Source organism: Corvus hawaiiensis, chromosome 13, assembly GCF_020740725.1.
Source record: "Corvus hawaiiensis isolate bCorHaw1 chromosome 13, bCorHaw1.pri.cur, whole genome shotgun sequence".
Classification (NCBI taxonomy): domain Eukaryota; kingdom Metazoa; phylum Chordata; class Aves; order Passeriformes; family Corvidae; genus Corvus; species Corvus hawaiiensis.
In genome coordinates, this window is record NC_063225.1 from 4805908 (window position 1) to 4831544 (window position 25637).

The 25637-nt window shown below is 43.7% G+C and overlaps 1 protein-coding gene across 5 annotated transcripts in view; it reads left to right on the plus strand.

Annotated features, from left to right (window-relative positions):
- Positions 1-24637, plus strand: part of CTXND1 (cortexin domain containing 1) — a 35320-nt gene extending 10683 nt beyond the window's left edge. For 4 of the 5 annotated variants that reach the window (XM_048318168.1, XM_048318169.1, XM_048318170.1 and 1 more), the window contains 2 exons: positions 16305-16479; positions 20961-24637. In XM_048318168.1, the coding sequence (XP_048174125.1) occupies positions 21015-21194 (180 nt within the window). In that variant the 5' untranslated portion in view covers positions 16305-16479; positions 20961-21014 and the 3' untranslated portion in view covers positions 21195-24637. The remainder of the gene's footprint in view (positions 1-16304; positions 16480-20960) is intronic. The other variant, XM_048318171.1, reaches the window with a different exon arrangement.
- The last annotated feature ends 1000 nt before the right edge of the window (positions 24638-25637 follow it).

The window sequence follows — 25637 nt, forward strand, 5'->3', positions numbered from 1 at the left end:
AGCCCTTCCTTCAGAATTTTTGAGCGATTAGCCTAATTTCCAACCTTTTCTGTACATGATCTATTATTTAATCTCCCACCTTACTTCATAGCAGCAAACAACAATCTAGTCTAAACTTCTGTTTTTCCTCCATTATTAGAGCATCACTCTCTAAAAGAATGGATTTTTGCAAAATGCTACTGTAAGAGAGAAGAGAAAGCAGGAGCAGCTCCAAAAAAGCTTCAGATGGCTGTGCCAGTCCTTCTGCTGTGCCATGTCACTGCCACTGTCAAGAATATTCCTCACCTTGAAAGCCAAATCAAAGAGAATTTTAAAATAAGGAATGAAATTAGAACACTAAGCATGTAGAGATGAGGAAAGTGGGATCTGGTCCAGTACTTACTATATTCTTTCCTGTATTTGTGTTACCATGAAATAAAAATCAGTAAGTGCTCTAACTGCAATTTATGTCAGAGTAAAAAGGAGAGGAACAATCAAGTTTCTACAATTTTTTGACTTTTATCACATAACATGGGCTAACTACTGCGCTTTTTTCCCCGACTTGATCTCTTTGTAAGGTTATCTTAAGGAGTTTCCTCCCCCTTTATTTGAAGAACGGAATACAAAGCATGAATTCTATTTCTAAACAGATTTGCTCAGCAAATTTTTCTGATTTCTGTTCTTATAGTTTCTTTTCATTGTATTAGCACTTTCTTTTCCTGCACAGTTCTTGCTAATATGAACTGGCATTAACATGTTGCTCATTGGACCCATAAGCAAATTGACATGCAGGGTGTTGAATAACTACTAAAGGTCTTGTAAAAATACATTTAGCGGGCGAGAATGTGTTTGAATGAATAATAACCACATCAAAATAGCAAAGGTGATTCTATATTCCTCTTTCTTTCATATCTATTTTTAGATCTCGGTAACTTTCTGAGAAGCTGTGCTTAAAACACTGGTGGGACTACAGAGCAGAAAATCTGGAGTAATTTACTTTCAGTCCTTCTCAAAAATACGCTGCATTTGCTTGTACAGCAGAACAACTCTGGGGACGCTGAAAGGGTGCTGTGAAAATCACTGCCCCGTAAAGTCCTTGCTGGCTGCTGTTTAGAAAAGGAATCTGTGAAGGAATAAAAGCACTTTTTCACCAGGTTACAAAGAAGGAGAGGGAAGAAATAGTTTCCAGTTGCTGGAACTAAAAAAGGCGAGGAAGTGCAAAGCATGCAAAGAGGGAAAACCACAGTACTCCTTTGCAAAAAGGAAGGGATGATGAGTAAAGGCATTCAAGAAAATACTTCTACCCCAGCCACAGGAAAGATTTGTATATAATCAAGTTCTGTTTGCTGCAGAGCAGTTGTCGGTGTATTTTCATGCAAGCTGAAGTTGTTTTCTCTGCTTGAGTGGCATAGCAATAACAAATACATTTATTATTCATTAAATGCCTTCAAAATATTTTAATATGCCTCAGCATTTCCAAGGTGTTCAACTCACAGCAGTACAACACCCTGCTCACATAATTTGCTGCCTTAACAACCGAATATTACAGTTTGTAGTTTAAAGTTTCTGAGTGAACATTTTCAGACAGAGTGGAGAATCACTTTAGGTATCTGGAGTCAAACCCTTAAAAAGAAGATTTTCTCTTAAAAATCACACCCCACCCACCCATCCCCCCTCAAAAAAAAAAAGCTGGCATTATACACAACTCAGTTGTCCCATATTTTAAAACAGGATTCATAAAATTCACCAAGCTCAGAGGGTGGCAAATGAGGAAAAGGATGTATTTAAGGTAAAGGCAGATCAATAGATAGGTGCTGTGCTGTGTGCATGCATTTTTTTGTGTGATTTGGTTTGATTTTTTTTCTTTTATATGCCCAGAAAAAGAAAACAGGAAAGGATCGAGGAATCAAGATTCAGTCTGGTGGTTTTCTTTGCTTGCTGTTAGGAAGCAAGCCTTCACATTGCTGACTTCACTGGCCACAGGGTCCCAGCCTATATTTGCATGATGGAGAGCTCTGCATAGCATTGCCTGAGTGCCACTGCATGCCAAAGCAGATGGAAGGTGATTTATGGACTTCATTGTTTATGGGGATAAATGAGGAGAGAATTATGCCTAGATCACTGTGTCCCAAATAATTCCTTAAGGTTATCAAGTTTGCACAGCTCTGTCTTATGTTAAGTTTATGCCAGAAAAAAAAAATAATCAAAATAAGGGGAAGTGAAGCACTGAAGCAGAATGCACAGGGAATGTACCAAAGCACATAGTGCTTATTTATCTACAGCTGAACCACATCAACCAGGGAGAAGTTTTATTCCCAGTCACTGCTCAGAGCTTCCAGTGAAACACTTCCAGAATATATTATTGTCACCAAGTCCAGCATTTGGTGAACTTTATCTACAGTTAGAGTCTGGCAACATGTAGGGCATAAGCAAATGAATCTGAAAGCTAAATAGTTTTTCTTCTTAAAAGATTAGCACTTGAAACATCTAACAGCAGTTACCAATGCTGTGTCCTGTGAAATACAAAGAGAGAAATCATTCAGAGACCTAAGAGCAGCCTGTGATACAACGAGCAATATAAATGAGATACTCAGCTCTTTCAGCAGCCTGCAGATGACTGCTGCCACTCTTGAAAAGGGTTCAGAGACACTGGAGACATGATTCTGCATGACTGAAACTGGCAGGAACCTCTACAAAGATGCGAAATAAGGCTAAAAATGAATATGTAAGTCCATTGGTATTGGTGTTATTTACTACGTCTCCCAAATAAGAATAGGGAACTCCAGGTATCCAGAGGATGTTTCCCAGAGGTCTGGCCTGTGCTGTCTTCCGAGTTCTGACAGTGACAGAACTGCCATTCATGAACTTCAGCACATCCCAGGAGCCAGGGCTGGTTTTGTCATTTGCGAACATCGCTGCAGTCTGAAACTTCAAATGGAGCTTGTTACCACCCTGGCCAAAGACTTATCACAGGGAGTTCTCTTTTTGCTACAAGAACTCTTGCTTTCATACTAATAAAGTCAGGCATTGACAAATTTGCTGTTGTTGAGGGCAAATGCTGCTGAAGGGGTTGTGTGAGGCTGTGGTCTCAGTCAGTGTGGGACAGGATTCACCATTCAGTTCCAAAATGGAAAAGCGCAGTTAAATGCTCTTGAAAACGTCCCGTGCTAGGAAGAAAAGCCTTCCACAATAGATTTCTATCTACTTGGTCCAAGCCCATGGTTCTTTAATATTTATGTAAGCAGTAGTGGTTTTGTCCTGCAAGATAAATTCCCATTGATTTGAGTTTCTAATGACTGCTAGGTCAGGCTTGCTATATATTTGCTTAATTAATTTCTCTGACCTTCCTTCCCTTTAATACTTGGGATGACAAACTTCCACTTTAGCAGCTGTGTAGATGTTAATCTGAAGCACCTATGATGTCAAAGACTTTGTATCCATTTACTAAGCAAGTTATTTTGAGCCTTTTTTTAAATAATATGCACGGTCAGCACAGATTCATGATTTGTTTTTTCCAGCTTAATCTCGTATCACTTATCACATGGATTGAAATTAATTCATACCCCTTAACCTACAGGAAAGAGATGGTTACTGTCTCTTGAGATATGAGGAAACCAACTGAATTCCAGGGAGGATTTCAGTTAAATGCATTAATTTTTAAAGTTGAGAAGTTCCTTCCTACTTTAATTAGCAATGCTTCAATTTTCTGCCTCAACATTCAATGACAAAGGTGGAGAAGTACCATGTCCAGTACAGAGACTGCAATGTACAGGCAATTCCTGGTGCCATCCAGCAAACCAAGCACATACTTTAAACCTGACAGTATTAGCTGGACTTAGGTTAAAAGACAAAGGCATAGGAGTAAATTGGTTCTTGAATCCTTCCTAGAAACCCCTGTTCTCATTCAAGTCTTAGTTGGTTTGAGCAGAGTGCTGCCAGCACCAAGCTTGTGGGTTCCATCCCCATATGGACCATTTACTCAAGAGCTGGACTCAATAATCCTCATGGGTCCCTTCCAACTCAGAACATTCTGTCAATCTGTGAAGTGTTAAACAAGTTTACAAGAAGTTAGGAACCTAAATGCAGTTATATATCTTGTCCTCACTGCTTTATTCTCAGGACTGCCCTTAGTACCTATTTAAAGCCAGGCATGTGCTTCAATCCTTGTGTGAAAATTGCATTCAGATAAGTGATCTAAAATTAAAGTATCAGCCCAGCTCTTGTGTATTTGAAAATCAAATTTATTTTGACAACAGGTTAACATAGGACACAGATGAGACATGGAGCCTGGAGCAAGATGGGTCGTGTGATTTAAGGCTCTGCAATTAAAAGACAAGGCCCAGAGATGCTGCCTTTCAAATGTGGGTGTTCAAGTTCTGCCAGGACTCTGCTGTCTGCATGCCTGCCAGTGAACTGGAGCAGTTGCCATGCTACTTCATGGAAAATTATTTATTAAGTCAGTGATTTATTTAGTCTATTTAAAGTAGGTGGGATAAAACACTGGGCTGGCCATAATGATTATGCTGTTGTTATTTCTTTTTTAATTAATATTGGGCAACCTGTACTGCAGCCAGCTTCAAGACACTTCAGAAGTGCACTCCACATTCTCTGGCTGGAGACCAAAAGCCTTGGTAGGATAAATAATGTTTTCATTCTAGGACCCTACAGAAAACTCCTTTTCCTAGTATCTTCCTTGCACAGAGAGAAGAGACTCTTGATTTTCCTACCTTATCTTACAGGGAAAATACTCACCTTTTTTCCACCATCTCTGAGATATGAAATATAAGACTCAGCGAAGATGCAGTCCCAGGTCTGAAGTTCCCACAGAGGAGAAACCCAATTCCTGTCTCACCATGCTTCTTTAACTCAATGCAATATTTACCAGGACAGAGCCAGGCGTGGTCCCCCCTCACCCTGCTGACCTGGGATAAATGTTTTGGTTTTTTTCCACCTGTCCATCCCAAACCATTCATCACTCTCCCCTCCCTGCAGTTTGCCAGGGTGGCTGATCCTGTGCTCACTCCCAGACTTGCTCTGGGTTATTGAGGGGGAAGTTAATATTAACACTTTCAAACCCAGGTGAAACCCCACCCAGTTTTGTATCAGAGGCTTGCCATTGGGATAGAGGGAAAGAAATAAAGAAGAGAGCAGCTGGGCACAATGCCCCCAGCTTGGCACGTCTGGCCACCAATCTCTGCTTTCTAGAAGCTGAACTTTACATTAACCACTGGAAAAGACTCTTCCAGCTTGCATGGGAGACAGCAGGCTTTTGGTGCTGATATATTGCAGTTGCCCCTCTGCTGAGGTCAGTGGGACAGAGGCAGGTGACTGTCAGTACCAAGTGATACGCTCTGAACTGTGGAAAACTCTCTGACCCAGAGAAGAGACACGTAGTTGACCACAAGCTCATCCTGGTGCAATGGTATAACATCACGTTGTGTTAGATCCACCACAGAACCGCCTTCAGAAGCTATTTTAATCAATTAAGAACAGTTGGACCCTTTAGCACATGCTTACCATCGTCTACTTATTATGCACTTAAAATGCAATTATAGACAGGAAAATAATGTTCGTTTTCTACTGGCCTCGTTTTCCTTGAGTGAATTAAGTCTGCTTCTCATCTGCATTCACAGTCCCAGCTGCTTCCTGACTGAAGCAGATCCTGTAGGCTTTTTATATCCAGTAGCAATGCAGCAACACCATATGTAAGGTCAGGGTGTGTGGGGGAGCTAGGATGTCTCCTGGCTCCTGAACTATTAGGCTGTTCCAAGTTCCAGTGAGGAATCATTCCCTGGGTGGTGATTTGTGAGGTGGAAAAGAACCTAGATCCAGTTCCCAGGCTATGTTTTTAGGGTCAGAAAAGTGATGTTGCTTCTCAAGCTTAAAAAAAAAAATAACAGAAGGGAAGATAGTTTTTAGAGTCCCTGCCTATAACAGAGCCGGTCTCTGAGGCTGTTAATTATCCAAGACTGGTGGTAAAGTAGAAAAGGTGAATGTCTAGTGAAGGAGTTTTTCTAAACATAAATAAATAGCAAACCATTACACTTTCACTGGAAGAAGAAAAATTTGCAGACAGGGCAATGCTCAAGAGCTCCCAAGCCCACAAATGCTTGTGTTCCCTGAATGTCATTGATGCAAGTCACTTGCTGCCATAATTAGCTTTGTCAGAAACCTGAAATAGAAGGGGGTGGAGAGGAGTCCCTGCCGCAGAAGCTGACAGGGCCCTGTACCAGGCTGGTGTGTAGTGAGGATACCCCCAATTTCTTAAAAGCAGATCTGCTTTCCTTCCTAACCATGGCATTTACAGTGTCATTTGATGGACAGATAAGCATAGGCTGGCCACATTTCACCAGTAGTCTGCTCCACAGTTTCAAGGTTATATTTATAAGAAACCTGCCAAATGCTTTAATTGGTGTGCACTGCAGCAGGTCACCAAGGGAAAAAAAAAAGAAAAATCAAACAAACCCACCCCAGGGAAGCATTCAGGAAACTATTTCATAGAAGTTGTGACAAGACAACCTATCAGACTTCTGGAAGACTTACTTTAAACTATACCTTCAGTAGATGCCAAAGGAATCATTTGGACATCATTCTTTGTGGTCAAGTGTAGGTTTTTATGCTGCTACTATAATATTTAAACACTTCCTATTAAATATTGCATATCAATAGAACTGGCTCTATCAAATGGCAGATAATTGCTGGCACTTATTTTTCAAAGTCAAAACTCTGCTTGAAGTTCCCTTTGAGAAAATTAGGGTTTTATTAGCTGGCAGAGAAGGGGAAGTGATTCCAAGGGCAGTTTGTCTTGGGAATGCAGTGTTCCCATCAGAGCACCCTTTCTGGCAGTAAGGCTTTCCTCAGAGACAAAATTCAGCAGGGTTTCCCAAGGCTGTTTAACTCTCAGACCTGATTTTCTGGAAGGCTTGGAAGATGTTGAGATGGTACCTTCAGACATACAGACCCAGCACTGCACAAACCCCACTGTCTTTCTCACTGCATAGTCAGTAGTGAGTCAGGGCACGGAATAAAAAAGGTTGAGGGGGAGGAGATCTGAAGTTTGTGTTTGTCATACCACTGCAAAATGTGGGAAATGCCAAGTGTAGGCTGCCAGCCCATACATCCCACTGATTTCACAGAGGTGTCTTGGAAGCACAAAGTTTACCCACTGAGTATCACACTCTCCTCAGCCCTGACCCACCAGATGTCCAAGTAAATGCTGCCCTTGATTTTTGTGCTCATGAGAGACATTTACCACAACCAGGATGACATTAGTGTGTTGGTTAGCCCCAAAGCACTGGGTTAAAGTGAAGCAGTCAGAACTTTCTAGCTGCCCACAGTCTGCCTGGTTGAAGTCAATGCAGTTTTTATGAGGCATTTTATTATTAAAATAATTTCTCTAGAAATCAACCCTCCCACTGCCAGTCCAGCATTTACAAAACTAATTTAGTTCAAGGGTGCTCGCAGTCATGTAGATAGAAGCCAGACATTTTTCTCTGCTAGGGGAAAGTCATTCAAAGAGAGGTACCCAGCCATGCACAGGCCATATTTTAGCATGCCCATAAAGAGCTTTTTTCTAGCTGAGTGCTGTATATCTCACTGCTTTCAAATGGTTTGCAGTTGCAGTGTTCCTTCAGCCCAGGAAATGTGCCTGAGGCAGCTCTGCCACACGGGCCCCATTATTTACTCCACGTATCACTCCAGGGTTGCTGACCTTGTTAACACCACATGCATCAGGCTGTGTGTGAGCAGGCTCTCCACCTCCTTCCTGCTCTCCATCTGCTTTAGCCACCAGCCTGTACATGACTTTCCTACTTGAGTCTTGGCATTCTTACAAGAACTCAATTTTATAGCAATCTCGGGCTGCTTTCCATTGCTGCCCCACCTCAGAGCTGTGGGGGCAGGTGGGACAGTGATGTACACGGACAGAGATGCTGGAGGAAATCTCCATTTGCAAAGTTCAGTTGGCAGAGCAGACCAAGAGGAGGCAGAGCCCAGACTTACAGACTGTGGGGCAGTGTTGGAGATTTCTGCTGTTAGAAGAGCTCCCTTGTATCTTTGCTTAACATATTATTCTCAGTTAATAATTAGTTTCAGTAATTCAGAAAAACTGAAAAAGTCATAGGATTTTATTTGCCTTCCTTTGGAAGTGTTAACTCCTAGACTCAGCTAGAATTGAGGTCTGTGCTTTCTTGTTACAGGCAACTTGAACAATCCTGCTCTAAACAGACAACTTGAAACCAAACCTGGCTCCTTGCCTTGTCCTGCCATAGATAATCCGTGTGACTGTGTTCGCTGCCCCTCCACAAACCCCGAGCATCTCACACACCTCTGTGTGCCAGCCTGTACCTACACAGAGGCTTCCACCCTCTGAGAGAATGTCAGGGTTCTTCAGAATAGAGGGAACCATTTTTTCCCAGCCACTGCATCCAGGTAATTCTTTGTGCTAACCTGCAGTGACATGGGAGAAGATCCTGAGGTTTTGTTATTTCTGTGAATCAGAAACACTGCAGAACTGGGCAAAACCAGTTACCCTTGTTTGCCTTCTAAGAGAAGGCCGATGCTGAAGCATGATGGAGTTATAAATCTCCTTCTGCCACTTCGCTCCCCCCCTCCTCAATCAAACCCCTGTTTTAAGAAGTGTGACTGTTGCTGGAACGTGAGCACTAACATCTTCTGAGCACAGCCCTGATGGAACAGCACCAGGCAGAACTGCAGCTGAGCAACTGAAAAGTAAGGGCTGCTTTTGAGCTGTGTCCTGTCCTTCCAGATGCTCCAGTCTCAGCTGCAGCACACTGAACCTGTGGGAGATCTGGAGTCATCCTGTACCATGAGGCTCAGCAGTAGGATCATCTAGAAGACCTTGCAGGGAAAACAGTCCAAGGGGAAAGAAAGAACACAGTTAAAAAAAAAAAAAAATAAAAATCAGTTCCAGCTCTGCATTTGCACATATATAAAAATTTGCCTTAGAAAAAGCTAGTTCTGTATTGAGTCATGACTGCAGTCCTGTTAGTTCCTGTCCTAACATAAATCTTCACACAGAAGTACACCAAATGAGGTAGGAAAATACAGTTAATCCTAATGGTGTCATCATGTCGTGCTCCCTGCACAGTTTTAAAGATCACTGGCTGGATGCTCTGTACCGAGCTGCGTGCCTGGCGAGATGGTGCTCAAGGGTAATTGTCTCTCTCTCAGCCCACACAGACATGGGGATGGAATTCCTACATGTTAGATGTATATTTGCTTCTGGCCCAAAGTCTACTGTGCTGCAAAGCACCTCTCCATCACCTGAATTTGCAATTAATTAAACTTCCAAGAGTGTGGGCATAAAATGAGCCTGTGACAATAAAGAAATAGCAGCCATGGACAGGCAGAGACCCACTGGGACACATCTCACCTTATTATTCATAGGATTGAGCTGTTTGAGTTTAGTTTCTTTTCATGCATGAAAAGCTTTTGAGGAATCTCCTTGTTGCACTGAATATAAATATATTCAGTAAATATAAAGAGACAGAGTTAAACTAGAAGCAAAGATCAGTGCCTGGTTTTAAAAGTATTAGATCTATATTACTTACAGATACAAATAGAAGTTGAAGTTGAAATTGGATCAGATCTTAAATATCTTCTCATTTCTTAGGGGGACTTTTCAGAGGCAGCCCAAAAGCATTATCAATCCAAGAAATAAGAACATGAAAACCTGTTGCTGGGGCAGCCCAGTGGTCTGAGGGGAGATGCTCATTGGGGACCCTGTGTTAGCCTGGCCACGTTTTGCAGCCCATCCTCCAACACCCACAATTGTTCTATTAGGAAGTCATAGGGAAGACCTCTGGTTCATGGTTTCAGGGTCTGTTTCTGGACCTGTTTTCTGTAATTCCTCCAGCTCAAAAAGCCTGCTGGCACTCTCCACAGACCCCTGTGGTAGCAAGTTTGGGAAGTTACTACCTGCTGAATAAAGAAGTCCTGTTTTCAATTACAAGCTGGTTGTCTATTAGTTCATTGAATGCCCCCCACTGTTTACCTGTTTTTAAAAACTGGTAGTTTTTTTTTTTTTTAATTGTGAGGAAACAATTTTCCCACTCACCTGGTCTATGATTTTTGTGTGGTTCAAACATGATTCCTCAGCCGCTTTTTTCCCATCTTCTTCAGACACTTATAAAGTAACTGATCGCCCCTTTGACCATTTTAGTTATCCTGAAGAAAACTCCCCTATGGCAGGTATCTATTCCTCAAACCACAGTGATCCCAGTCCATAAAAACCAAAATAATAAAGGCACCTACAAGGGGGAAAAGAGCACTTAGGTTTGAGACATCTGAGCACATTCAGAAGTCAGTGTGATCCCTTCAAGGGAGAAAAGACCTTCCAAACTGCTGAGTCAGTCCAGGCAAGCCCTCGTGGCTCCCTGTACATTAGGTTCACTTAAAAATGTTCCTTGTGGCTAATGGTGCATTAATAAGGTATTGGCTGTCTGGGACTGTTGGGTGCTGTGCCAAAACCAGTCTTTTATAAATTGAACCTGTACAAAGGTTCTGGCAGTCTGATTCCCAGTGACCCACTGACAAGCTACTGATCTAGCTGAAGATGTGGAGATGGAATGTAATTGCCCACAATCTTTTTAATCAAGGACTACACTTACAGTAATCTGCTGCAGTGACAGAGAAAACAACATCAGGCTGTAACACACGTCTGGAATCAAAGCTCCTTTCAGTACAGTCTTAATTAAAGAGTGTTTCTGACTACAAGTTTTACAGAAAAGTCAACGAGCTTCCAGCTGAGGAAAGGACCTTTCTTGATGTGGTGAAAAAGCTGCACGTATACTTAGAGTGTGTACATGAGTACACACTCAGAAAAAAAATCTGTGTAGAAACACAGGTAGCACTCAGGCTGTGGGTTATACTTGGGAATATCATCAATACAGATTGGGATGAGAGGGAAGGAGAGAATGAAACGGCATCAGTCACCCCCAAAACCCCAAGCACAAACAAAGCTCTGGCCAAAGCCATCACCAGCATGGATCAGAGCTGCTGCAGGGATGCTGCATTGGAGCCTGGCCTGGAGCACCCCCAGGGCATGGGTGCCTGAGGATTCACCTAAAGGTGATCCAGGGAACATGCCCCAGAAATGACAACCAGGGTAATAATCATTGGGTGGCTTTTCACTACTTGGACAGTCTTCAGTGTCAGGCTGTGCTGGTGATCACTAAATTGGTGCTCTGCCCACCTCCTGCTGCCAAAGCCCAGTCACAAACAGGCCCATTTTTTCACCATTCTCAGAGATCATTTTTGTCTGTTCTCTGTCTTTGATTAAACATAAACTGCATTTTACACCCATCCATCTGGCACTTCTCATAAATACGTTCTATAGCTAAAAGATACTTTAAGTTTACAGGTTTAATTTGTCATCCCTCTGTATAATCACATTATAACAACCTGCCACAGAGGCCTAATTTAACAGGATTTCATAGAATCACAGAATGGTTTGGTTTGGAAGGGACTTTTATAGGTCATCAAGTTCCAAGCACCCTGCAATGAGTTGGGACATCTTTAATTAGATCAAGTTGCTCAGAGCCCTGTTCAACCTTACCTTGAATATTTCCAGAGATGGGGCATCCATTACCCTCTCTGGGTAACTTGTATCAGTGTTTTACCACCCTCATTGTAAAGATTTTCTTCCTTATATCTAATCTAAAAAGACCCTGTTTTAGTTTAAAACCATTACCCCTTACCCTAACACCACAGCTAAAAAGCTGGTCCCCATTTGCACAAGCAGCTCTTTACCAGCCAGCCTTGATGCCAAAAACCAGCCTTGGGCACATTTGATTTACTGCAATAGATGTTGCCCACATGTCCTAGGGAAGGACAAGAGGCAGAGAGCATGAGCAGCTGGGGCTCAGACTCAGGGTCCTGACTGATCCTCACTCATCTCAGCAATGGGCCATTTATCCTTTCACCCAGCCTCACCTGGTGACATGCCAAATTTGGAGGCTGCTATATTTGTTACCTACCTACAGAGCTATAGACTAGAGCTCAATTATCCTTAAATTCTTATCAGGATCCTTCACTCCAGCCAGGGCTGTCATGGAAAATGTAATGCATGTCTTGACTCAAGGTTTTGGTTCATTTGTAATAAAAATCATCTGGCCTCTCTCTGAAGGAAGATGCAATCCATCCCTGCTGGGAGACAGTGGAAAATATAGTTTATGTGGGTGCCAACTGGATCCTCATCAGAAAGAATCTTTGTGCAGTGTTCACGTGCAGAGCTGTACAGAAAGGGGGGTCTGAAAACAGGAAGGTTTTCTGTGCTGTTGAGCTGTTTGGCTGCTCACACTGGTTCCAGATGGTGCTGGAGGCACTCAGTGCCTCTGAAAACAGGCCAACTTTCATTCTCCCAGTTCTTATAGTAGCAAGGGAAAAACTGTTCTCTTGAGAAAAGAAAACAGGGAAAAACTAGTAACGATGTTTCTGCTTCTCCTGTTGGCAAATTATAGCTGAAATTAGATAACATGCTGCAACAATTCTGGCTTTCCAGCTGGAGAGAGAGAAGCAGCAAGCTGCTGTGGGTGTCCCACGTAGCACAAGGCTCTGCACCCTGAAACGACCCTAACCCAAACTCATTTGGATCACCTGGGGCCCCTAACTTTTCATTTCAGACCTTCAGTTATTCTTTCCTCCTATTCCTCGTACCAGTGAGCAGAGAGAAATCTGTTTAAGCAGGGCTGGTTTTGCCATTGTTTTCTAAGGGTTTCTCATCCTTACCCAATAACAACTCTGGGCTCTGGGGCTGCTCCTCCTGGGGGTCCATTTTTGCCCAGTGACCTAGAAACAGATGCTGACAGTGTTTAACCTCATGTCCTGCTTTGCAGTCAAGTCCTTATTTCTGCTACATCTCGGGCTTATTCATTCAGTCTTTAAGACTCCTTTGCCAGCCTTTTTTTTTTTCTCCAGTTTAAGATCGGGTGTGGTTCAGCTGGCATCACAGCCCTGGGTACATCACCACGAAGAATCAGAGCAATAGCACAGCAGGTTTTGTGCATGAGCACAAGCTACAAACATCCATCCTTCACCATCCCCTGCAGACCAAAGCAGTTCAGAAAAGGAACAGACAGGAGCAGTGCCTCTGATGGGAGCTCTGTATGGAGCCTGGGTCAGTTTGTCTTGTTTTGAGCCAAAACACGCTCCGGACTTTGAGCTTTATTTTTGCTTATGTTTAATTGATCAAAGCCCTCTCCTCACAAATTTCTGAAGTACCTGAGAAAAGTCTGTATTTAAAAAAGTGTATGAATTAGTTATCAGTATGGATTAATGTGTACCTGCAGTTATTACAATGGCAAAGCAACCAGTAACTATTTTGGATGTTTTGCCACTGACTTATTAATTTAAAACTTTCTTGACTAGGAGTTACCTTCATTAGCAAGAATTTAACTTTTCATTTGAAATAAGTGATTCAGAGATGAAGCAGGGCTATATGATTTCTTTCTGCCTATATTTGTGGCAGTTCTACAGCTATAACTCAGCTATTTTGGTGAGAATTCATCCACAATACTTTTCCTCAATTAGAAAAACATTGATACAGCCTCAATCTAATCTGTATGTAGCTTTTCAAGAAGAAAGGGCAAAAGATGTCTCTCAGAGGTATCCTGCAAGTTAGAGAATACTGGACATCACCACCACAAGTTAATATTTATGTAACAAGGGGTTGCTGTTCTACCTTGAAGTGAGCCTTTTGTTTTTGTAAAACTAACAATAAACAAATTCAGAGCAGTACAGAAAAATATGGGTCTTTTTTCCTCCTTGTCAGCTTTGCTGCAGTGAAAAATTTCTCCATAGCTTTGCTTATAATTCTCCTGGATAACAGTCACTGCTTAATTTATAAAATAACTGCCAGGACCAACAGGCATGTTTGTCTCCTTTCAGAGGATTTAAATAGCAGAGAGTTTAAAAAGCAGATACTCCATTAAAATGAGTTTATATCATATCTATTCAGACCTTACAAGCCTTGGCTTTAAAGCCTAAATCCATTTGTTTCTCTAAGGCTCCTTTGCATTTGCCACTTGCCTTGATGAAAGGGGATGCACACACTGCATCACAGCAGTGATAAGGAAAGCAGCTTCAGCCCCCTTATCAAAATACACGTTGTGTGAAGGATGGTCCTGCTGCAGACAGATGTTCCTTCTCATCTAAACTTTTCGTATCACAGGTATTGCTCTGCATTTTCCAGGCATTATCTGCTAAAGGATGAATCAGTGTCCCCAACAGCCCCAGGGTGGAAGCCAGTACTGCAAGGAGGATGGGTTGGACCACTTTGCAAAATCCCTGCAGCTCTCACATCGCAGCAGAAACACAAGCAGGGAACCAAAGGAATGTCCCTGCCGCCTTCACAGGAGACACAGAGCTCCCTTCCCCAGGGATGAGCCTGGCCAGCCCAGGACAGTGCCAGGGAAGGGTAGCAAAATCCCTGAGCTGGGGTCTGAGAGAGCCCTGGATTTCCTTCCTCCTCCTGCTCCCCTTTGGATTGTAAAGCAGCTGATACAAAGGCAACCCCATCCTGGATAACTCGCCCTTGTTTGTGTTACTTGAGTCCTATCACTTCCCACCCTCGTGTCCAGCCAGCAACCCATAAAGTCCATCACTGATCCTACCCCTCTTTTTTGCCTCTGAACCACCACTTCCAGCCTCTGAGAAAGATTCCCAGATGTTCTCACCTCGGCAAAGTTTAATCAAGGGTTTTCCACACAAGCTGAGCTCTGGGGAGCTGGAAGCACTTTTTACTCCAGATCCACTTGTCCAGCAGTTCACTCAATAGTTCTGAACAGAGACTTGCTCCCAACCACAACCTTCTATTTTTTAATCTTTTGTTAATGAATAATTCCACGTGCTCCTTGAAGTGAGGGAGAAATGGTTATTTGATTCAGGATGCTCTCAAATTATAAGCAGCCCACAGTTATTTTAAGTGTGTGCTGCATCTTTTTTCTCAATGAAGATCAATGTTATTCTTGCCATGGGCTGTGTAGGAAGGAAACATTTGTGCAACAGCAATTTTTAAAACCTTCCCCAGATTGATTTATGTGTTTATTTGTTTTCAACTTTTGGGCACTTGCAAATGATGTCTTTAGTCTTCTGATGGAATGCTGGCATCCAGTGATTTACAACTGGCTAAAAGCAAGTGTGTGGAGGGAAGACTATTTGTCTCTTGACTGTAACCGAGGGCTAGATCGAATAGAGGAGTTTGCATAAGCTAAGCTGAGCATAAAGATTTAAAGTCATTATGTAAAGCAAGAAATAAAATAGTCCAACAACCAAAACAAAATGCCAAACAGTGAGTTAAAAACAAAGATTAAACCTGCCTTCAGGAACGCAGGAGAAATCATGCTTATAGGAAGGCAGAGTTACTGAAATGAAGTATCGATTTTCTGCTGAAAGAATTGTAAGTATAAAAGGACAATTAATTTTTAGACTAAGCTAAAGGTCCTATTATTGCTCTCAGGGTGTAGCAGGAAGCTCATCTGTCTGTATCTATCTACAGCATTTCACTCCTGTGCTCAGAGGCAGTGAGTTTTTAATCAAAACTAGATTGTTAAGAATATTAGAGTATGATCAAGTGTCCAGGCTATTCCTTTATAGATTTGAACTTCAAATTGAAGGTGACTTTGTTTGACAAACACACACAATACCTATCTGGAGCAGCATTTCACCTTCCTGCCTGACCAGTCACCTCTAGCCCCTTGCCTGAGCAGCAGCCTGTCCTGCTGAGTTCCCTCACGAGGGATTGGGGCTCATCTTTTGCCTTGTTCTTCTCAGCCTTCCCATCCTACACCTTAGAACTCCTTTCCACAGCAATGTGTAAAAAACCAGGTTTGTCATCCATCAAGTTTTAAAAGTTTTTCTGGTTGAAATTATTTTGTGTGCATGAAAAATAGAATATTATCCCAAACCAGACTGAAAAAAAAAAATGCAAATAATTATTAGTTTTTCGGTGCTGGTGTGTCAGTTCAGACAAATCAAGCAGTTTTGTTTAAACAAATAATCCAGGCCCCAACTAAATATGCAGACTCCTGAGCAGGATCAATTCAAACCTGGCTGATCTTTCACTATGATTTAAAAACAGGACTTTTTGCTCGTTTAAGAAGAAATATTGATATGACTTCAGGCTTGAACATTGCTCTTCCTATCGTAAATGTTCTTCTAGGGAATGCCTGACAAATGAATCCATCTTGTGCATGAGTGGATCCGATTGCCTCAGGCTGTCGCTGGAGCGGTTCCCAACCGCTTAACGAGTCCGTCACGCCCACATCCTGCGTGAGGAGCAATTGTCAATTATTATTTTTTTTCAGAGCACCCCGGTGAGAACTGCTTCCAGGTCTGGGTAGAGGTGAACCTGAGCGGAGCCCAGACGCCGTTAAAGCCCCACTGACTGACAAAACTTTTAAAATATGACTGCAGGGAGGATTTTATCTCCACAATGCTGCTATGCTGGGATGTGACAGGCTTCCTACCCAGGTCTGGAAGGTATGGATCTGTTTGCATACGTGAAATCTCATCATTTCCCTTCCTTCCCTGTACAGCTGTTGTTTTGGGAAATGAGTATAGAAGGGGAAAAAAAAAAACCAACCAAGAAACCAGAAACAGAGAATGTTTTGAAATAAATCCTTTGAGCTGAGTTGAAACATGATTAACCAGCACAGGAACCAGCTCTCTGCAATGTATGTGGTACATTATTAGTTTATATTTAAAGTGACAGTGCCAAGATTGTCAGGTCAGGAAAAAAAACAAACCCATATCTTCTAAAGTATCTTGGAACTGGAATCAGGTGGGGCTGATTGCAAAATGCAGACACACTGGTGAGCACAAGTGTTACAGAGAGCCTGTAACAGAGCTGGTACACTAATGAGGGTGCCAATGTCATGCATAAGGTCATAAACACTGAATACAATCTCTTTTCTGTGGCAATCCCTCCTGAAAAGGGCACTGGGACACAAAACAGCCAGCCAAGAGCTAATGCTCAGGATGGAGTCTTCAGTGAGGTACCAGGGTTCTTGGTCCTTGGGCCATGCACCTGACCCAGCTCCAGGGTCTCCTGACTGCCAGAACAGAGGCACAAAAACAAGTCAGGGGAGCAGGGCATCAAAACTCAAGGATTCCAACCCTTCTGAAGAGACACAGCTGCTGCCTGGTCCTGGCCTTCTGCAACCCTCAAGGAGCCAAGTGCACAGAGCCACTTTTGGTGCTACTCAGCCAGCACAGCTCCACCCCTGGGTGAGCCTGCCTGCAGCACCCACCTACTCTCAGAGGAGTTAGAGGGGGAGAGACAGCACTGAAACACCTGGGGGTGTACAGCAAGACATTCACTCAGGACTGCTAAACTGCCTAGTTTGAACCAGGGATTGTCCTTCTTCATCTTTTGGCTTTGTTTAGACCAAATCACGTTTTCAACAAATCTGAAAAAACTTTTAAAAATACAATTCTAAGGCCCATTGCTGTCAAGCTAGGAAAAAAAGTAATTTTCTACAATTCAGCTATTCAGAGAAAACTTGATCATTCAAGTGTGAAACTTTATAATTGTTTCTACAGATCTTTTTTTTTTTTTCCCCACACATATAATGCTGTCAACATCAACCCTGCTGGTAAACAACAGCAAACATTCAGCCAACCAGTCTGTAGCTGGAGAGAGAGCTAACTTCAACAGCACTGATGGATTTCACAAGCCAGACTGAGAAAAACCGACTGCAAAACCCTTCTGCTCACCTGCACAGCACATCCCCCGGGGCTGGGATACAGGGCAGGACATGCAGGTAGAGCATCCAGCATGGACCCAATCTGCCTCAACCTGTGAGACACTTCCACAGCCCACTCCAAGGCTGGCTGTACTGCTGGGCACCAAGGAAGTGAGAAAGGGGAGTGGAGGTGCTGGCCAAGGAAATAGAAGTTAAGCAGGACAAGTTGTGCAGCTGTTACAGAGATGGAGAGCCACAAGCACCTGGCAGAGAGCAGGACACAGCATGTCCATGGTAATACCTGGGAGCTGGACTTTCCCAAGAGGAAACAGCCCTGGTGAACACATGTAAATAACTCCTTTTGCATTTGGGGACTGTCCCTTGCCGGTCCCCAGATGCCTGATCTAGAACAGCGATGCGTTCCAGGCACAATAAAATAATCTGGAGACAGCTGCCTCAGGCACAACCCCATTCCAGCACCCAGCTCTGTTCAGCACTGAGGACTCCCTGCACTGCCAAGCCTGCTGGAATGCAGTTGCAGTGACTAACAGCATGGAACACCACCAAATGCCTCCTGGCACCCAACCCTCCCGTGAGCACTTTGACAGGCAGGAGCTGCAGAGGTTTCCACTCTGACAGTGCTGGTGCGCTGAGGGATGTGGGTCAGCAGCCAAGCTGAGAGTGAGGACAGCCTCCTGGAAAGGCAGATCCTTCTGGCCAGCCCCTAGAAACACATTGGCCATCAGCAGTGACTTAATGCAGAATAGTGCCAAGCATCAAAACATTAACAAGTTCGTGGGGAGACCAGAAGGAGGGAAAACATGTGGTTTATACAACATCAAAAATACAGCTTTTTGGAAAAAAATATTTCTAGTCCCACTGAAAATGCCTACTTTTTGTCAAAACAGATCAATATAAACATGGAACCATCAGGTTCAAGCTGTCACCGTAAATTACTGTGCAAACTACGGCTCAGATGCCGCAGCCTTTCACCCTTTTTCTCTGGGTAAAACCTTCTGCCTGGCCTATCCTTTCCATAATGTGCTTTTCCCTTCCAGCAGGAGAGAAGCACCCTCCAGGCACAGTGCTGGGGGCAGAAGGAAGCAGAGGGATGCAGCACTTAAACCAAACTCCCACGAGATTGGGTGATGCCATTTTGAAGAGAAAAATCCCCAAGGGACAGATCTTTACTTGAAACCTCTGATCATTTTCTGAGTAAATGATTCATCTTTCCAAAGAAAGTACATTTGAGTGGAAATGCAGTTTTCCCTCCAAGATCAGTACTGATGGAAATTACCAGGTAGTTCTGATATTCTGCAGGAGGTAACTTAGGGTAAAATAACCCCACATGATACAACAGCCAGAACATCAGGAAGGCAAAAAAATAAATTTAAAAATCACACCCATCCTTGTAGGACATTCACAAGAGCACTGCAGGAAAAGATTGGGATACATTAGCAGTTTTGATAACACTTTTTTCTTTCGTATTCATAAAGTATTCATACTTAATACTCAGCTTTGCTGACAAACCCTTTTTTCATCAAATGAAGTTATAAACTGCAATGTAAGATCTCTTGGCTGGTGAAATAGAGGGGTAGCAGTCTCTTGGGAATATTAGACCTCTGGCCAGGCAAGGTGAGCATTACAAGCCTGACCTCACTCCTCAGAGATTTCTCCATGAGCTCCTAAAGATGTGACTGGTAAATACATGAGATCATGAGATGTCTGCTTGGTTTCATTCGCTCTGTGTCATCAGCTTCTTTCATTCCCCTGCTGCAGGACCGGCTGTCGCAGTAATTTCTATGCTTTCAGGAAATTAAAAAAAAAACAACGGACATCCTTGTGCTTAAAATAAATTCAAGAGCCCAGCTGATTTGTACTTGCCTTGTGGGATCTAGGAGGTTGTGAGGCTAGAAAGCCACTTGAAAAGGAAAAAATTATGAGACAGGGAAGAAACTGTGCGCTTTTAAAATAAAAGGTCTTTGGTTCACCCTGAGGAAGATTCACAGGGCACAGGAGTTCAGGAGTCTCTGGGACATCACTGGCAGCTGGCACAGCACAATGCTGCAGGAACACGATGCTCCAGCCAGATGTGAACCACCACTGCAACAGCCCTGCCAGCAGCATCAGCTCACTGGAAACATAACCAGGAAAACTTGTCTGTGTAACAAAACCTGGGAGTTCCTCTCTGTATTGATGTAGAAATAGAGAGCAGCTGAGCTGTTTGATACCCCAGTTTCACCCAATCCTCCCTATGGCTCAACAGCTCCTTATTCCCATCTCTCCTCTCCAGTAAAAGCAGGGACTGGCTCTCAGATGGATTATTGCATTTAATGTGAACGACTCCGTTGTTTTGCTTGCTGTAAAGAGGCATTCTGTAGTCCTGATTTTCAACACTGTGATCTTCAACACTTCTCTCTCCCACCTTGGCCAAACATGTCAGGAGAAGACCTCCCATCCCTGGGCAGTGACTCAATTCTGTGTAAGGTCAGTTCCTCTCCTTCAGCACAACTGTGCAAAGCAGTTTGTGTTATCAGCTGATGAACTCTCCAGAATCAAACTTGCAGAGGGATTCAATCACTGCTGAGGCCATTTTGGTTATGGATTCAGGAAGGCCAGAGGAGACCTTCAGCTGTGCAGACATCTGCAATGAATAAGATAATCCTTGTTCTGATCACATAATCACCTGTACCTCTCTGGATGATAAAACATCCACTTAAAAATGATATTGCTCCTAAAAAAATCTACTGCCTGGAGAACCTTGAGTACCGGAGATTAAAAGATTATGGAAAATAAGTATGCATAATTTCCACTTTGCTTTGCACCAGTGAAAGACAGAGAATGTTTGGACAGAGAGGAAAATTGGGATAGAAACAGTCTGCTCTGCCATGTGTCTGATCTTTCACACTAGCAGAGGAATGGAAATATTTTTCTGATTAGGAAATGCTGAGACAAGAACAGTGTCTGTGCCTCTTTTAAGAGATGATAATTCAAGTGGATAGTGCTCATTCACCACTGCTTCTCTTTTCCTTGTTAACATCTCTTTTTAGTGTCTAATATTTTAGCAAGAAGCATTTGTGGGCTAAATTAAGGCAGAGATGAGGATTCTTCTTCTCACAGCTCTCAGTTACCTGAGCTACAACATTTTCATTGGGTTTATTCCCCTGCAAGAATTTATCAGGGCTACAAAAAGTATCTGCGTCCAGTACAACCCCTGATTTTCCCCATGTGCAGGAGCTGCAATCACCTGTGCCTGACACCGTGTTTGTTTTGCAGGTGGTTGATGATGTTAGGAGTAAATGCAAACCCAGATGAAGAGCGGCCTAAGCAATGGAGGGACCAACCCCAGAGCCCGTGTACGTTGACGTGGACAAGGGACTGACATTAGCATGTTTTGTCTTCCTCTGCCTCTTCCTGATTGTGATGATCATTCGCTGTGCAAAAGTCATCATGGACCCTTACAGCGCCATCCCGACGTCCACGTGGGAGGAGCAGCATCTCGACGACTGACAGGGATTCCCCAGACAGAGCCATAGAATGCTGAGGTCCTGGAGGCCTTTACCCACAGGGAAGGCTGGCACATGAACAGCCATTTCTAGATATGCAGGGCAAAGGCACTATCTCCAAGAGCACATAGGGTAAATTATTTTTGCTCAACAGGTCAAGATATCAGCAAGCCATCGTGGCAGCAGAGTTTACTACTATGCAGCAACTCTTATTTTACAGTTGTCATTGTAACTCAAGTAGCACAAGATTCTCCAGACTTTTCCTAACATAACTCTTGATCTAGCATAGTTTGTCCCACCCTCAATGTCACCCACAAACCCAGGGTAACCATCAATACCATGAAAAAGCAACAAGGGTATTCTGCCTTTCCTGGAAACAGATTCCCTCAGATATCAATTGCTTTCTCAGTCATTATAGTTGCACTTTAGGAAAGGCCCAGATTTTATATACCAGAGCATCACTAAGTAGAAGTGCTGAAGTACCTCTGGTTAAGTAGAATTACACGAGCAGATTTATTCTTGGCTCACTTGGTTCTGCGCATGCACTCCCTGGCCACTGCAGCCATATTTCCAGTGACCAGGACACAGGAGCACTCCAACTGAGGGGGTCCTGGACTGCTGTTGACCCCATAGCACCACCTTGCTCTACCCTACTCATGCGAAACCCCTGCATATCCTCTGCCATGGACCCTTGGATTAGTCAGGCCACTGACTATGAGTTTGGTAGGCACCAAAAGTCCCTGGAGCAGAGCCTGGACACTGCTGGTGTCAACTACATAGAACCTGCTGTGATTTTCAAAGAGTGCTTCCACATGCAATTTCACCCATCTTTTGCTTCAGGTGTACTTCAGTGGGATGAGACAGGACTAGAATGACAAGGACAGTAAGCAGAGAGACTTTTGTCCCAGCTTTGTCACTCAGACTCCTCAGCATAACATTTACAGTAACACACAATAATAAGCATTCTACCTCAGAGAAATTCAGCTCCTTCAAAGGAAGATTTTTCCCCACAGACTTGTAAGGTACATTTCCTTCTCTCAATTCATTAAGACAGCCATTATGCAAGAAGGCATAAGAGAACATGGGAGCTCTGGAAATTTATTATTTACTTTTGAAGAGTGGGGACTGTAGGATTCCAAAGTCCTCTACTCCTCAAATTCTAAGGTTTGCTCATGGCTGCCTTTTCTTCATGGCTACATGTTCAGCTTACGGGACTGAAAGGAAGCAATTCAGAGCAGGTACTGCAACGACAGCAAGCACCATGAACCGACAAGACTTGAAAGCACAAAACTTCAAGAAGGGCATTTCTGCATTTCTCCTCCTCACCATCCTACCTGACCCCCAGGTTCTTGCCATAAGACAACGCACAGTGGGTGAGAAAGGTGGAAGCAAAGGCTGTGACAAGGAATTGGGACACAGACTTTGTGAAGCACTGTTCTAGCTCCGACACATTTTTTTGATAATCTCACAAGTCAATTCTTTACGTGCCTCAGTCTACTCATCAGAGAAATGGGTGCAACAACATGATCTTGTCACACCTCCTTTTGTCTATCTAATAATACCAGAAAGCACCTGGAGAGCCTTAGATAGGGACACAGAAATGAGGTTCTTACTTACAACCCTTCCTGCTGAAACCAAGAGGGAAGTTCTGGATCTCGTTATACTGCAGGGGAAGTTCTCCCCAGGCAGAGGACTTGTCCAGACCCCCGTTTACTCTCTCATTGCAGCATTTTGAGCCAAGCCAAACGGCACCTGGCTTTTTTACACAGCTCACTGATTTCTGAGGATGCAAGGTGCTCAACATTGCAAATACAGAGATCCCAAAATAGCAGGCTATGAGGCATATGGAAATTTTGCATGGGTCTTTTGAACCACACAATTTTTGCTGATCTCTGTTGTAGGAGATCCCATTCATGAGGCAGGAACTTCGAAGAGTAGCTTTCACCCTGATAGCCTCCACTGCTTCCATTACCCACTGCAGAGTGCTCCTCAGGCTGTTATTTAGCCTCAGCTTCTGCTAGCCAGGTAATCACCAGTAACAGCACACTTTTTCAGGCTTGAATGTTAAATATTCATCATCCTTGGAGCAAACCCACTGTTCTTGTATTCGTGGCTGAGGCTACCTGTACCACAGGAATGGGTGTCCTAGCTCAAAGAATGACACTTCTGTTCCCTGGGCTAAAGTTTGGAACCTGGTTTTTGTCGTTAAATCTCGTATCCCACTTGTGGGGCTACTTACAAATTCAGCAAAATAACAAAATAATGTCCAGGCTAGAGACACTTTCAGTTTTCAGGTCACCTGGCTGCGTTCACAGCTGATGCAGAGCAAGGACAGAGCTTGTCCTCACACCTCCCAGTGCCAATACTTCACTTGGCGTTTATCTGCATGCAGGACTCTTTGGCACTGTCACATGTCACTGATAAGCCCCAGTTCAGCTAAGGACTTATTCAGGTGCTTAAGTTTAAGCCTCTGAGCAGGCTGCCTGACTACAGAGACCAGGGTCAGTCCCGTGCCATGGCCCTGGCAGGGCAGGGACAGCAACACACAGTCCTTGCAGGAGCAGAGCCTGTGTGAGAATGAAGGGTTACAAATGCTAAGGAAGCAAATTGATAAATTTGCTTTGCAAGAATGTTTGCCACTTTTTCTCTCTTTGGCCATTGAATGAACAAACCATTTTATGGATTTTCCTGAAAATCCTAATGAAAAGGCCCCTCTGGGTAGCTCTATTTTCTAATAAAAAGGCACTTGTCCTCCTGGCATAGCCTGTCAAGTCCATCCTTCTGTTGACAAGAAAGGTCTTCATAAAACTTTGAATATTCACTTACATGACCTCATGAAAGTCAACGAGATTGGTTTTTTAGAGATAATGTCAATCTATTGATCTCTTCACTCTTGTGACCATTGACAGGACTCAAGCCTGTCTGAGTTCAAGGAGCCTTTGGACAACACTCTCAGGCACATGGTGGCATTCTTGGGGTGTCCTGTGCCGAGCCAGGAGTTGAACTCCTTGATCCTGATGGATCCCTTCCAACTCAGCATATTCTATGATTCCTTCTAATTTCTGCCTTTCCCCACTGGTTACAATCACACAACCTCACTACTCTTTAACCAAAAGCAATACTGAGCATCATGCCTAAGCCAGACATTTTATGCTCCTTCCCCTGGGAGCCAGGGCTCTCCCACCCAAGGTGCATCGCTGCAGCTCCGGCTGGTGCCGACGCTGCCAGCAAATCCGTGCTCACAGCCAGGGAATGTCTCTTTCAGCAGGAGCTGCATCACCAGGCTCGGTAGTAATTTCAGCTGCATGCAACAAGTGCCTCTGCTAGTTTTGGTTCTTTTTTAATCATTGTGCCATACTACCAGCAACTGCGCTCAGAGGATAGAACTCAAACTTGTTGCAAGTGTATTTATCTAACATAATAAACAGCTTCAACATGGAAAAGCTCCTTGCTGTCTCTGTTGTGGTTTTCTTCCAGTTGCCAGGACATCTGTAAAAACACTCACAACACAACACGACTTACAAGAAGGGTGTACATTCGTGACAGCTCTCCTTGGAGAGTGAGAGCAGAGAACAACTCCCTGTGTAGCTGCACCACTACAGATTCCTGGGAGCTCAGGAAAGAGCTGATGGAGCCCCAGGTGTTCCTGTGGCTCTGCAGAAAATCAGCTTTTCCAAAGGGGCTATTTCAGGTTACTCCCTTGGTCAGGAAGAGCACTCAGCTGAGCTTCAGCTCAGTGGGGGACTGCAGTATCTGTATTTCAGCAATTCATTATCAGTAACAAATTGCATACCAAAAGAAACAGGGCCACTGAGACCAGAATCCCTCCTGCTAGCAACTGAAAATGAAGAGCATGGAGCCTCCGTGGGGGTCTCTTTGAAGAAGCCACAGAGTGTGGGATATGCAGTGTAAAAAGCACCCAGGGAACTCCTCCTCTTGGAAAACATGAAGAGATGAATTGCTAATTCTTTCATCTTGAAAAAAGGCTCTGTTGCCTGAAAGCTGGGTGCTTTATAGATCTGCTTGTCCCTGCAGCAAGTCCTCTGGCAGAAGGATCTTTGTGCCTAGAACCCAGTTTGCCACAAAGACTAAACCCCACTGATAAATCATGACCTCTCTCCTAGTCAGAAGCAGAGGCTGGAGTCTTCACTCTGTTTTCAGTACAGCTACTCTGGCTAAGGTAAGAGCAGACCTGAACTGAGGCCAGCAGCAGCTGAATTTGAGCGGACACCCTGGAAACGTTTTTTCTGAAAGAGACAGGGACTGATGGCAAGCCAGGGACTCACATGAGCGATGCTGCTGCAGCCTGTTCTGGCCAAAGGGTCCCCAGCTTGCTGGGTCATTACAGTCTCAGCAGGCAGCTTCAGCCCAGATGCCAACACATGACTCAGATGGGGAAATGCTGTGCTCAGACTTCAGCCATCTCCTTTGCACCTTTTGTTTTTTT